Below are 15,239 nucleotides of genomic sequence, written 5' to 3' on the forward strand. Positions count from 1 at the left end.
AACAAAGATTACAACCTAAGAAGCCCTGTGGGACAGTTCTACTCTGTCTTATAGGGTCCCTGTGGGTTAGAATTGACTTGAGAGCATACAACAATGTGTCCGAGGCACTGACCTAGTAACTGTGATGACATGATAAACATTGTCCCTACTGTCATGTAGTTTACAGTAAAGTTGGAATAGATAGACACTAAATGAATAATCATATGTGTAACTCTTCTATGAAGGAGCTCTGGTGGTACAATGAATAAAGCATTTGGTTGCTAACCAGAAGGTTGGCAGTTCAAAGCTACCAGCTGCTCCATGGAAGGAAGATAAGACAATCTATTTCCATAAAGATTTACAGCCCTGGAAATCCATGAGGTCCCTATGAGTTGGAATCAACTTGGTAGCAATGGATTTCGTTTTAGGTTTTAACTCTTCTATAGTCAGTCACGTTGGTGAGAAAATGTCATGAAGGAAAAGTAAAGAGTACTATTAGAGGGGGTAAAAGGGGACCCTATTCTGGTGCGTGTGTGGGGAGGGTCAGAGAGCCTGCTGCTAGGATGTGACAGGTAAGGTGAATCCTGAAGGAAGGATGGGAGTTATTCAGGTGGAAGTGAGGGACAGACATCATAGTCTGAGGGAACTGCATATGGTGGGGCCCTTGTTGGATTATTTGTAGACTAGCTCTGGTAGCATAGTGGCTCAGGCACTTGACTGCTAACCAGAAAGCTGGCGGTTCAAACCCACCAACCACTCCTCAGAAGGAAGATGGGGCAATCTACTTCCGTAGTGATACTGCCTAGGAAACCCAAGGAGGGGTCGCTATGAGTCGGGGCTGACTCGACGGCACACAACAACAACAACAACAAAGAAGGAGAAAAGGAAGCAAAACTACAATTTACTCAACACCTACTGTGTGCCACGTTATTGGTGTTAGGATGTTATCTAACAAGCTGAGGGTCAAGATAACATTAATTCCTTAAGACTTTCTGTGCCAGGCTTTGGGGATGCAGACATAGATGAACTAAGGTTGATCATCTGAGAAAGCTCTTGGTAGAGCAGGATGAAGAAAGTGAAAAATAATTGTAAGGCAATTTTGCTATAATTCAAGTATCTCTAAGATGCTATGGAAATATCAAAATGGAAACCATGAACTTTGATTGAAGTGTCAAAGGAAACTTCACAAAGGAGATATTGGTTGAGCTGAGTTCTGAAGGATGAATAAACTTCCTCCAATAGGTAGAAGAGGGATAAGGTCCATTCTGGCAGTTTGTTGTTAGTGCTATAAAGTCGACTTCCACTTGTGGTGACCTTGTGTATAATGGAATAAAACATCACCTGGTCCTGAAGTATGTTCATGATTTTGGGTGTATTTGAGTCCATTGTTGAGGTGATTGTGTAGTTCCTTCCACTTTAAGAGAGGCTTACCTTCCGGAACTATACTGGACGTTATTCTGTTGTGATCTACAGGGTTTTCATTAGCTACTTGTTGGAAGTAGGTTGCTAGGTCTTTCCTCCTACTCTTTGGTCTGGAAGCTCCACTAAAACCTATCCACCGTGGATGACCCTGGTGTATTTGAAATACTGGTGGTATGGTTTCCAGCATCATAGCAACTCACTAGCCACGAGAGCTCCTAGCCACCACAGTATGAAAAACTGACAGATAGCTTACTAATCTTCTAGGTAGAAGCCCCAGCAAATGCAAAGGCATGAGGCCAGGAAAGAATATGCCCCATTACGGAACTAGACGCCTGACTTCAGAAAGCATGAGGGGATACATGAAATTGAAGTCATGAATCAGGAATCTCGTAAATCAGGGATTCATGTGCCATGCTTAACAACTTTTAAGCATGGCTAGGAAATAGTGAGCTAGTAAAAGATGTAGGGTAGATAAATCTTATCCTGTTTGTGTTTTCTAGAATCCCCAGAGGTTGCTGGTAATATGCAAGAGTAACTGGGAGGGGAGTGAGCTTGGGGAAAGGTTGGATTAATGCAATGACTCTGGGAAATGAGAATCCTCTCTGTCAGCCAGAGAGAAGTTGAGTCATTTTTTTTAAGTAATGCAGGATAAAAGATAAATAAAATTTATCATAAGAGTATAAGAAGGAAGAAACAACACTAATGAAATCTTAAAATCTTTTATTTTGTTTTCCCCCAAAGAACAAAATGAAGCACTATAAACAAACACAACAGTTGAAAGAACAGTGCAGTTTTAATACAATGAATGTGGTGCATATATATATTTCCTTCTAACAAAATGGTCCAAGATTTCAAAAGATACACTACAACCATTAAGACATCTTAACAGTGCTGTGTTTATACTGGAAGACTAAATAATGAATTTATTTTCAATTGGTTTGAAAATGTTTTCAAAACTTTCAGAGTACAGATCATTAACAATGCTTTTACTTTAAAAACAATCTAAAAGAATGCATTTCTATAAAAACTGGAAAGCATTCATTTATTACCTAGCTTCTTCATCTACCCAAACATATATTTAGTTGCTAGAATTATGGTACTCCTAATATATAGCATTTAATAAATAGCATATAAAATCAAAGTTTAATGAGTAAATAATGACATTATGCCATACTACAAAGACATCAAATGTCTCAAGTTATAGGAAAAGAATGTATTAGTCCTTTTAGAACTTAAACATTTAGAAATTCTAAATAAAGAAGTACATTCTGCACAGATAACTGTATGATACACCCAGCCTTCTACCATAGTATAAACTTAAACAGCATCCCAGGGTCAAGAGTAAAAAAAAAATCTCTAATATATTTCCCCAAGACAATACCAAAATATTTTTCATTTCTTGAGAATAGTGAGGATTACAGTTTATCTCCATCAACAACCGTCTAATGCAACATCATTTACATATTAAGGCCATTTTCTTTTCAGTACCACTATAAGAAATATATACTAAAAATACAATAATCACTTCCAACTCCTGACCCTTTAAGAGACTAACAACCAGTGATTCGTGGCTCACAATTTAGTCAACTGACAAAGATTTCAACAATCAAACTGACTGTTGTGGAGTCAGCTCTGATTTTTCCTGACCCTGTAGGACAGAGTAGAACTGCCCCATAGGGTTTCCAAGGCTGAAAATATTTACAGAAACAGTGTCACATCTTTCTACAGCAGAGTGGGTGGCGGAGTGTTAGAAATAATGACCTTTCTATTAGGATCTGAGCACTTTAACCGCTATGCCACCAGGACTCCTCAGTAATGTAACAGATAAAATAAATAGCAGGAAATATTATGTCAAATACTTAATAAGCTTAGCAGAAAGCTGCAGGGACAAAGATTTCTCCCAGCCCAAGTGGAGAATTCATGAAAAAGGTGATTGAATGGAGAAAACCAACTCTTGCTTTTTGTCTTCTCTGAGTGAGAGATCTCTAGAAGAATGCTCTGCTGAAGGCTTGGGTAATTTTTCCGATGCATTCATGGTTCTTTCTCTGAATCAGTTTTTCTTTTTCCCACTGTTGAGAAAATAATTACATCAGTTCAATGAATTTTGACACACTTCTTTACTCTACCCTATTTTTAAAGCTCAGAGCTGAAAACGTTTGGTGAAAACAAAAATAAAGATCAACAAAACCAAAGACTTAAAAATACATCTCACTAATGAACTCTGTTTAATTGCTTAATCAATTCCATGCACAATTGGTGATTAAGGTCTTTCCAGGACATTACTAAACCATCACCTCTTCTCCTTAACAACCTTTTTATTCTGAACATGGCTGGAATGTGGTAGCCAAAACCCATGCAGAGTATAAGGATTTCTGAGAGGTAAAGACCCTGTGAAGTCTACACTCTCCAAAGAGATTTAAAACACACAAGCACACACACAGAGACTGGCAAAGATAAAAATGGCAGGCACCTGTCCAGAATTCTCTGGATGGCTTTCTTGATCAAAGGGGCTTCTGGATTCAGACAGACTTCCTTCTCACTCTTCTTCAGGTGTGCTCTGCAGAGAGAAAAAGAGGATGCATTTGTGAGCTACAGAGGTTGACGATCTAGGCTGGCCGACTTCACTCTTACCAAGGTCCCAGTGAATACCTTACCCTCAGGACTTACATCACTTCCACCTTGGGGCACTGTGGGCCAGCGGCTATCACCTGCAGATTACTGATCATTTTGGGGTGAATCCCAGGAGTGAAGTTTAAACACATGCAGCGCAGCTCTCTCACCAACGTCGAGACAGGACCAGCTGGGAAAGAAAGACACCGTTATAGGGCAGGTTGCTGCGAGAGCTCTTCACCAGCAAGCACACTTCCCCAAGCCCTGGATGCAGTGTCTGGAGCGAGGCTAGGACGCGCAGCTGCTGCCAGGAACCTCCCGCATGCAGTGCGTTCTCACCGCTGGCTAGGGGCACTTGAGGCGTCAGCAGCAGCAGCAGCAGCAGCAACACGCACAGCGAGCCGGAAGACCCGGGGACACCGGCGGCGGGGATGGACCGGAGACTCATAACGCCAGAGAGAGAGTGGCAAGGGAGCGCAGGCTCTGGGGGCTGCACAGAGGCCAGAGTAGGCTCAGAGATTTGAGGCACTGTGGCTTCCACAAGTGTTCTGGACTCTTCTTTTATCTGCATTTGCGTCCTTCTACCAGGCAGGAAACTCAAGCTGTGGGATACTTGGGAAATTCCCTGGAAGGGGGCGGGGAGGGGCCTGGTGGGGCCAGCTAGGCATTGACAGTTGGAGAGGAGGGTGGCTGGGAGGAGTTGACTGCACCCTTTCTGGCGAACGCTGGAACCTGGCCCCGCAGCGGTCCCCGGAGGTGAGGAGCCACCACTCGGGAACCACACCTTCACTCTCATCCCAGGCCAGTTAGAGATAGCCAGTTTCTCCTGGGGGCAGAGCCCTCTGGGAGGTGTCCCCCGTCTCCATCTAAAGAGAGCTGGAGCCGAAGTAGGAGGATTTAGAAAAATTTCGGACAGTCTTTAACCCTTGCATCATCGTTATTATTTAGGTAATGTAAAACTCTGGTGGCGCCTAAGGCATTTGATTGCTAACCAAAAGGCTGGAGGTTCAAACCCATCAGCCACTCCTGGGAAGGAAGGTAGGGCAATCTACGTCCGTAGTAATATGCCTCAGAAACCCAAGGAGGGGTCACTACGAGTCGGATCCGACTCTACTGCAGTGCGTTTTACATAAACCGTTATTAGAACTAGGATAACCGGAAATATCTTTCTCTCCTGCTTGCAGGCAGATCATTTTAGGTTCTTGCCATCAGTTTGTGATTCTCTGGACTTCAGCAAGCTCTAGAAGCCAAGGTGATACGATGACAGTGTCTCAATTCCCACTAGAAGTCCAGGAAATGGCTTCAAAACCTGCACATCCTATACTTGCAATGTGACAAGCATATGTTTGTCAAAAGTGGTCTAAAATACAAAACTCTTCAAAAATCACATAGCAAATTGCCTCGGAAGATGTCTTGCTTCTGGCAGTTCAACACATTATTGCATTGGAAAAAGTCATGGAATTTGTTAGGAGGCAGGGGCATGAAGCAATGCCAGAGAACCCAAGTTAGCTCTAGTAAAGGCTCCTCCAGCCAAGTGCATATTTGACCCAATTTGAAGCCCCAGTGGGTGGCTACTGAGCTTAAGAGGTTGATCTAGGAGCGGTTCCCAGGTTTTGTCTAGGGGTTTGAAGCCATTTGGCAGCAAGACAGCACTCATTCTCGCTCCCCCAAATAACCACACTGGGAGACAGGGTTCACGCACAAGCTCCTGAAATCTTTTCACAGGCCTGAAGTAACCCCTGAGCTGGCCGCTTGAAGTCTAGGACTGAGATTGCTTCCCTCTTCCTCTTTCTTATCATCTGCAGAAGAATTAGAACAATGAGGTTTAAATGGCCACATCTTCCACATCTCTAAGTTCATGGCAGACTTGGATATAATACTGGAATGGCACATGGACTTTTTTTCATAGAAATCTAACTAGATCTGCTTCTTAATGCTTTTCAAGACCCATGTCCCCATGGTTGCCAGCAAAGGTAATAGGTAAATATGACCGCAATCAAAAACCAGTCATGTAACAAAACTCTTTTCCTTGTCATCTGTGAACGTGAGGAATTTTACTGACTCCCCCACCCATCTTCCTGGCAGGATATCACCTTTGCTGAAAGAGAAGGAAGTGTAGATCTTTAGAACTTTTAGTCTGGAAGGAAACTTAAGAGTCTCTGCTGGGAGGTTTGGCCCTTATTTTGTGAGAAGCTAAATGGGAAATTGTCAGTCCTTCACAGCTTCCTAATACCATCAGCATCATACCTGACTCAGCTAAAGCAATCCTTCATCCTTCTGGGGAGTGGAAATCTGTGGTAAACAGCCCTGGATTCATTATATTGAATTTTTAGAGATTAAAATATATCTAAAAACAAAAGATAAGCCTCCTTGGTATGGACAAGAAAAAACTTTAAAAATGTGAACACAGATCTTGGGTAATTAAACTTAACCACAGGGAATAAATCACACTATTTAAGGAGTTCTGATAGCGCTATGGTGAAGGTATTGGGCTGCTAATGAAAAGGTCAGCAGTTTGAACCCACTCCATGAAAGAAAGATGAGTCAGTCTGCTTATGTAAAGATTTACAGCCTTGGAAAACCTGTGGTGGTCACTATGAGTCAGAATTAACTTGAAGGCATTGAGTTTGGTTTTGGTTTATGATAAGATTTACCAAAAAAATAAATAAATAAATAAATAAATAAATAAATAAAATGAAGACTTAGACTATTGAGCTTTTAAACATTTGTGTGTGTGTGTGTGTGTGTGTGTGTGTTTAAGTTAGTTCTAAATATATATATATTTTAAACATAAGTGATCATTGAATAAGTATTGGAACATAAATGCTGAGATCAGAGACGGGTCATGGGATGAGAATGCCAGTTCCACCTCGCATTCTTATAGATGTGCATGCCTCACCTGGTTTGTACTCTGAATCAACTCACCATGAATTCAGGGGTAGAGGGTGGGGAGAAACTTTACCAACTGGCAAGCAGATAATAAAAAGTTCCCACTAGAAGTAGTCTGTTGGGTTGCCACACTTAATCAGGAAGCAGTGAGTAACTTAACCCAGGTTCCCATTGCATGCACTCTGGCCTATTGCCCAAGGCTAGCTCCTGTCTAGGCATTTCTGACTTGGGTTTTGTGCAAAGACAGGTAAGAAAGTATATGATCCAAAGACCTCCTAAAGTTGAGAATAACAGCACCATGAACTACAGTAGCAGAGCTCTAAACATAATTACTCCTTTACCATCAGTTTAAAGGGAAATCATTTTCCATACCTGCATTGTGTACAGGTAATAGAGAAAGGCACTGTGTTATTTTTGTTTCTTACAATAGTATCCTGGTAGCCTGAAAGATTTCCTGTTTTCAAAAGCAACCCAATTTTAGTCAGTACACCACAGAGAAGCTCTAGTGGTACAGTGGCTAAAGTATTCAGCTGCTCACAAAAAGATTGGCAGTTGGAGTCCACCAGCAACTTCATGGGAGAAATATGAGGCAGTCTGGTTTGGCAAAGATTTGCAACCTTGGAAACCCATAGGGGCAGTTCTACTCTGTCCTTTTGAGTCTCTATGAATCTGAGTTGGCTCAATGGCAGTGTTTTTTTTTTATATATATATACACAGAGTAATGTAATAGCAACAGAAATTTTCTTAATAGTTTGCAGCTTTCAGCACACTTTCATGCTCATTATCTCTTGAGCCTCACTTTGATTCTTTGAAGTAGATAAGTGAAATTCTTCTTTCCCCATTTTTTCATCTAGAAAAAGTGAGCCAGAGCAAGAAGTAAGTTGTATAATATCCAAGATTGGATGTCAAGCACTAGAGAATCTGACACAAGAAATTTTTAATGCTTCCTAGATTATAAACCACTTTCTTCATAGTCACTGCCAAATACCTCATTCCTCTCTGCAGTCTGGTTAACCACTTTATTTGCTTTGCCTAACAATCATATTTTAAGCTGTTAAAATCCTCAGTTTATCCACCTGTGACCTTCGAGGACAAAATGATATCAAACATCATATAGACCTCCAGATTACCCAGCTTGAAACTGTCTGCTTTCTAAATCCTTTTCTTTAAGACCCAATTCAAAGTCCTTTTTTCTCTGAAAAGGCTTCATCAAACATAATCAACTGAAACATGCTTCTTTTACTTTTGGTCTTTGAACATCTTATATACGTCTAGTAGGTATCTCATATGGCAGTTTAATTATTCCTTCATTTTGTGTTCTGTCTCCCTCTAATCAACTTTTTAAAAACAAAAACCAAAAAGCCCAACTGGCTGTCAGATCAATTCCAACTCATGGTGATCCCATGTGTGTCAAAGTAGAATTATACTCTGCAGGGATTTCGATAGCTGATTTTTCAGTAGTGAATTGGCAGGCTGTCCTTCCTTAGTGCCTCTGGGTGGACTTGAACTTCTAAGCTTTCAATCAGCAGTCAAGTGCTTACCATTTGTACCACTCAGGGGCTCCTCAAGTGAATTATGTTGTTGTTAGTTGCTGTTGAGTAGGCTCTGACTCATAGCAACCTTGTTAGAACAAAAACCATTTAAATTCAAAGGTAATGTCCAATAGATCTCATAACTTTCCACAAATTCAAAGTTGAGTTGCAAGCAGTTTATGAACATTTGATGATAGGTCTTTCGAGACGACTTGATGGCCCCTAACAATAAGAACAACAATGGCAATAACTTGTTGTTTTACCATGCTCTTTAAATTATAGGTGGATCTTAAAGTTAAGGAGGAAAGGGTTGCTCACTGTCTTTAATCATTTGAATTCTCTTATTTTGCATTGGCTTTCCCTATGTTAGAAATTGTTTCTTGGTTATTGTCAGAGGAAGTTCAAATTATATTCTCAGTCTTTAGAATCTAAACTATTCAAAAGAAGGTTAAAAATCCAAGAGGACGTTTAATATTAAAAGAAAGAAAATTATACAACCAAAGTTTCAACCAAACTAGATACTTTTTGTGATATAGAGATCTCTGGAGATAAGCAACAAAAGAAGAATCTGAGTAAGTAGTACTGCATTGAGTGTTGATAGTGTGAGGCCATCATTCTAAACTGATCTCCTTCAACAAGTCAGAGAGAACTTTAATTACGTAATGCAATATATATGGCATTGTTGGTGTTGTTAGTTGCTGTCTAGTGTGCCAAATAGAACTGTTCCATAGTATTTTCAAGGCATGTCTTTTTGGATGCAGAGCACCAGGGCTGTCTTTTGAGGTCCTCTGGGTGGGTTTCTACCACCAATCTTTCAGGTAGTAGTTGAGTGCTCAACCATTTACACCATTCAGGGACCCCCAGTATATTGCATAGTCCTTTTCAAATATTTTTCTAATATACTATTTTCCTTCTTTTGTGCTATTCTTTATACTGCCTTTAAGAAATGCTTTATTATTTCAGTAATTAAGGATGTAAACATATTATTATCAAGTTAAGTACATCAAGGATACCAATATAAGGAAAGCAACATGGTTTAAGTGAAGGATAGAGTTACTGTTTGTATGCAAAATAAAAGGAAAAATCCAATAACTCGAGTTAACTTTGCAGTATCTGTGTAGCCTATCTCTTCCACATTGGACTTAGTGTCATTTGGGATCTAAGTATGCTTCAAAGTTGTCCAGCTTTACTACAAAATGTCAGAAATGTTTTCCTTCCTTTTGTCCATTATCTAATTTTCCTTGCTGCTCTTCTCAGGCTAAATTGGGAAAGGACTAAATTTAGTGAATTTTGATTGAGTCCATACTTGGTGCTGGGTCCTGAGCTGGGGCTCCAGCTAACCATAGGCTGGAGCATCATTAGGCATCGTTAGGCTATTCCTCCCCATCTTTTGGGTGATAGCTAGTTATCCTTTGTTCAGCTGTGTAAACCTACAAAGTGCTTTTGCTGGCACCAATAGATAACAACAGCAACAACAAAAAACTCACTGCCATCAAGTCATTTCCCACTCATAGTGACCCCCATTGTGTTTCTTGGGCTGCAAATCTTTACAGAAGTAGATTGCCCAGTCTTCTGCGCAACAGCTGGTGGGTTTGAACCACTGACCTGCTGATTAGCAGTCAAGTGCCTTATCCACTATAGCTCCAGAGCTCCTTGGAAACAAAGAAGTGAGTAAAGTTTTAACAGTTTCCAAAAGGCTTGGACTTCTCAAAAAAAGGAAGCATTCAAAATTTTCTTCAGAAATTTTATCTGAGCTAAGTGAAATAAATAAATAAATAGATAAAATCTTTTTTATCATTAGCTATTTTAGGTAACTTTACGAAGGCATCAGTATGTACTGCAAAGGTTCTTTATGGAAGTTAGACCTCTAATCCTGTGCTTAATAATGGTCATTTACCACACTGTTTTTGACCACTATTACTTTCACACCTTGTGTTGATTTATTTGTTTGCTTTTATGTAGAATATCCTCTTCTACATAGCCTCACAATATATTTCATTCTCATTTAACATACATTGAAAACTTATTAACTGCTGCTTTTATAGGAATCACTGTGATGCATTTGTATGTGTATGATTATTTATGCCTCTTTTAGACATAATCCAAAGCCAAACCCTCTGCCTTCCTTGTCACTGCTTGAGGACATGGCCAAGAATTAGCATTTGACAAGAATTCAAGACAATATTCATGAACTTAAAGAAAACGCACATGCACATAGACACAGACACACATCACCACCACTACAGCCATTACCATTATGGTGTAGGTTAAGAATATTGACTATGCCATGGACTGCCAGAAGAAGAAACAAATCTGTCTTGAAAGAAGTACAGTCAGAACGCTCCTTAGAAGCAAGGATGGTGAGAATTTCTCTCACATACTTTAGACATGTTATCAGGAGGGACCGGTCTTTGGAGAAGAACATCATGCTTGGTAAAGTAGAGGATCAGCAAAAAGAAGAATCTCAATTAGAAGAATTGACACAGTGATTGCAACAATGGGCTCAGTCATAGCAATGATTGTGAGGATGGTGCAGGACTGGACAGTGCTTCATTCCTTTGTCCATTAGGGTCATTATGAGTCAGACCAACTTGATGGCACCTAACCACCACAACAACCACCATTACCAACACCACAATTAACACCACCAAAAAAAAAAAAAAAAAGTGAATAGAGCATGCCATTCATTTAATTCCTTGCCATCAATTATTTCATAAATCTGATGATGAATTTCAAGATAATGATCACATTCAAGTGTTTTTAAAATATGTTTATAAGAATTGGGAAATTGGTCTCACTGACAAAAGAGGTGTTGCAATGCTAAGCTAAAAGTCATAAAATCCTAGAAATTCTGGCTAATGTTGGTCTGTAAGTACCTTACTAATCAGTGGGGATTTTAATGCATCGTTCCTTCTGGAGAACACATTGGTGAACCTACGTTAGTGGAATGTTTTCACTTTGAATCATTTTGGTTTCCAAAAATACAGTATTAGTAAACCAGACTGGAAGTCATTTTCTTTGGAACAGAATGTCCATAGAGAATAGTTTTTATTTTTCCCTAATTTGAATTTGAGGACCAGACTAGTGGATGCTATGATCAGGGATTATGTCATAGAATAGAGATATATAGTAATGGCTAACATACTAGAACAAGAGCCCTGGTGGTGCAGTAGTTATAAAACCTCAGCTGCTACACTGAAAAGTCGGCAGTTTGAACCCACTAGTTCCTCTGTGGGAAAAAGATAAGGCAGTCTGCTTTTTTTAACTTTCTGTATGATCTTAAACAATTTATCTTTAAGTAAAAGTACCAACACCAGATTTCTTCACCACAGAACTATTGAGAAGAACAAACAGGATATGAAAATGTTATTAAAATTTTTAATTTAAAAATATATTGTAATTAAAGCAAAATTTACTTAGTTAAATACACCAATATCAATTGTACAGCTTGATGAGTTTTGAAAACACTGCAGTAATCAAGTTACAGAAGATTTTCATCTCCCCAGAAAATCCATGCCATTTTCCATTCAATTTCTCTTTTCCAGAGGAAACAGCTCTTCTGATTTTAGGTTGGCACATTCTTAAACTTCATATAAATGAAATCATAAAATATGTATTCTTTTGTGCCTAATATCTTTTGTGCAACTTAATGTACACAAGATTCATCTATGTTATTATAAATATTGGTTGTTATTGTTGTTGTTGCAGAAGGAAGGCTGGGCAATCTACTTCTGTGAAGATTTACCCCTTTGGAAACCCAAAGGGGGTTGCTATGAGTCAGAATCGACTTGATGGCAGTGAGGTTTTTTTTTTTTTTTTTTTTAATTGTTATTTGCCATCAAGCTGACTTTGACTGTGCTATCTTCAGGGTCATTGTGATGTTTGAATTCATTGTTGTGGCTATTGTGTAAATTAACCTCATCAAATTTTCCATTCATTTTCACTGACTCTCTACCAAAATATTGGTAGTACATTAATTTTTTTTGTCATATGTTATTTTAATATTCACAGGTTTAAAAGAAGACAACACCATCCAAATTCCCTTCAAAGTAGCACACACAATATTCTGCATACAATCAAATATTGCTAGACATATATGAAGAAGCAGAAAAATATGACCTAAAATCAAGAAAGAGAGCTTATTTGAAATGGACCCAAGGTAAACCAGATGTTGGAATTGGCAGACAAACACTTCAGAGCAACTAGTACAAATGAAGGTACTAATGATCATGAAATGGCACAATCCTGGGCAATGTTTTGCTTTCAAGAAGTAGGAAAAAAGTCCAAATTATACCCAAAGTAAGTAAAAAGAAAGAAATAAAGTAAAAGGAAGGAAATAAATATTTGTCTTCATGTCTTATAAATCAGCAATCCAACCCCTAGAGCTATAAGTTCCTAAAGAGGAGTCCCAGTTACACACTTGTAAAATGGTAAATCAGAAAATGAAATACCTTCAGTATCTTTGATTTATTATAAAGACTTAATTAATCACTCAATCTAGTTGATGTAAATTTATGAATGAAGTTTTTCACATGATAGGTTCATTTTATTTCATTTTTTAACTTTTTATTGTGGATTGAGTCAAAGTTTACAAGACAAGTTAGTTTTCCATTCAACAATTCATTCACATTTTGTTTTATTAGGTTGATTGCAGTCCACACAATGGAACAGCATCCTTCCCGCTTCCTCCCTGTGTTTTGCATTTCCATTCATCCTTTTTTCTTGTCCCTTCTTGCCTTCTGAGCTTTGCGTCTGGTAAAACGCTTCCTGTTTTGTTCTCATATGGTTGTTCTACAGAGTGCACTCCTCCCTGGTGTTATTGATCATTTTATAGGCCTGTCTAGTGTTTGACTGAGTACATTACTTTTTACTGATGAGAAGTATTTATCCATTTTGCCTATGGATGGGCATTTGGATTGTTTTCATATTTTTGCTTCTAATTTGGGTATTATGAATAAAGTGGCTGTAAGTATTGTTATATAAATGTTTTGTGACAGAAAAAGGATGGCCATAAATTTATTGTTACTCTTTTTATTAATTTACCGCATCTATTTTCCACTGTAATGGATAACATACTAGAACAGGAGCCCTAGTGGCACAGTGGTTAAAGACTTTAGATGCTAAACTGAAAGGTTGGCAGTTCTAACCCACTAGCAGTTGGCTTCCATAAAGATTACAGCCTTGGAAATCCTATGGGGCAGTTCTCTGTCCTGCAGAGAACTGTGAGTTGAATCTGAACTAACTCTCTGATTAGTTTTGACCTAGACAGTGTGCAGAAATGATACTGTGTAACTTGTGAGAGTCTATCTGTAGCTTCCACCTTTGTCCTTGTGAACACTTCCTCTTAGAACCCAGCCACTATGCTGTGGGAGCCTAAGCAATGTGCAGAGAAAATATGGAGAAGAATCAAAGCCCTCTGGCTTATTGCCCCAGCTGAGCTTCCAGCTGAAAGTCAGCACCAACTGAAGCTATGTGAGGCAATCTCTTGTACATTGTAGGCCAGCTAAGATTCAGATAACTATAACTCCAACTACATGGAGTACAAGAGCCATCCCGATGAGTGTAGTCAGCTCAGATGATAATGAAAGAATTCATCAGTGAAACTATCTGAGTCTGAAATTTTATTTGTAAGGCTTTTAATTATGAATGAAATTCCTTTATAGATACAGATCTATTTGTGCTTTCTATTTCTGCTAGGGTGAGTTTTAGTGCTTTACATGGAGTTTGTCATCAAAGTTGTTGAATTTATTGACTTAAAGTTATTAATAATATTGCCTTGGTTTCTTCTGAAAGACTGTATGGTCAGTAGTTGTATTTCCTTGTTCATTTATGATTGGTAATTACTGTGCTTTCTTCCTTTTTAAAGAATCTATCTTGCTATGAATTTGCTTATTTTATTAATATTTATAAAAATCAACTTTTGGCTTTGACAATTTTGTCTATTTTTTGTCAGTTTGCCATTTCATTCATTTTGAATCTTATCTAATCTACTTTATTTTTTTCTTTTTACTTACTTTGGGTATAATTTGGACTTTTTTTCTACTTCTTGAAAACAAAACGTTGCCCAGTCCTGTGCCATTACATGATCATTTGTTCCTTCATGTGTACCAGCTGCTCTGAAATATTTGTCTGCCAATTCCAACATCTGGTTTATCTTGGGTCCATTTCAAATGACCTCAATTTCTTGATTTTAGGTCATATTTTTCTGGTTCTTCATATATATCTAGCAATATTTGATTGCATGCAGAATATTGTGTGTCCTGCCTTAAAGGGAGTTTGGATGGTGTTGTCTTCTTTTAAAGGGTGTTAATTTTTGTTTTGGAAAGTATTACATCACTAGTAAATTCTTGTGGCATTTTCATCTTTGATTATTTCTCTATGTGGTTTTGTATTCAATCCTACAGTGATGTATCCTTTGCTGTAGGGCATACATCACAGCCTCTCTGGCCCAGCAAAGTCCCTTTACTCTTCCTGGGACATAAGTCCACCATCCCCTAGAATTACATGGTAAAGGATATCACCATCCATCTCACAGTCCAGTAACAGGCCACCTTTTTGCTGTGAGGCCATCTCACAGAGTCTTCCTCTATACTTGCATAACCAGCCTTTCACAAAAGAGCGGCAATAAATCCCCATGCAGAGTCCCCTCAGCTTCAGTACTCTGTCCCACAAATTCCACCTACTTCAGCTGCCTGCTCAGCCTGAGCTCTATTTGGATTCTTTCTTCTTGCAAACTGAGGTTACCCCAAGGCAAAATATCACAATGATCAAGAGGCTCTCACTATGCATTTCCATTCTCTCAAGGAT

General features: G+C 38.8%; 1 protein-coding gene across 1 annotated transcript; it reads right to left on the reverse strand.

The window, feature by feature from the left end:
- Positions 1-3,451: 3,451 nt before the first annotated feature.
- Positions 3,452-4,459, reverse strand: LOC103209590 (alveolar macrophage chemotactic factor-like). The gene is made up of 4 exons (XM_007955482.1): positions 4,351-4,459; positions 4,069-4,201; positions 3,872-3,958; positions 3,452-3,470 (listed from the first exon to the last, which is right to left on the reverse strand). The coding sequence occupies exons 1-4, from the start codon at positions 4,457-4,459 to the stop codon at positions 3,452-3,454; spliced, it is 348 nt and encodes a 115-aa protein (XP_007953673.1).
- Between the last annotated feature and the right edge of the window lie 10,780 nt (positions 4,460-15,239).

Source organism: Orycteropus afer, unplaced genomic scaffold (genome assembly GCF_000298275.1).
Source record: "Orycteropus afer afer isolate SDZICR_OR568_19922 unplaced genomic scaffold, OryAfe1.0 scaffold00505, whole genome shotgun sequence".
Classification (NCBI taxonomy): Eukaryota; Metazoa; Chordata; class Mammalia; order Tubulidentata; family Orycteropodidae; genus Orycteropus; species Orycteropus afer.

Excerpts from the sequence above, each read along its gene's own strand:
- LOC103209590 (XM_007955482.1), bottom strand. The coding sequence starts at position 4,459 with ATGAGTCTCCGGTCCATCCCCGCCGCCGGTGTCCCCGGGTCTTCCGGC. Across the intron at positions 4,202-4,350 it reads TCAAGTGCCCCTAGCCAGCG|CTGGTCCTGTCTCGACGTTG; the intron begins GTGAGAACGCAC and ends TTTCTTTCCCAG. Across the intron at positions 3,959-4,068 it reads TGCCCCAAGGTGGAAGTGAT|AGCACACCTGAAGAAGAGTG; the intron begins GTAAGTCCTGAG and ends TTCTCTCTGCAG.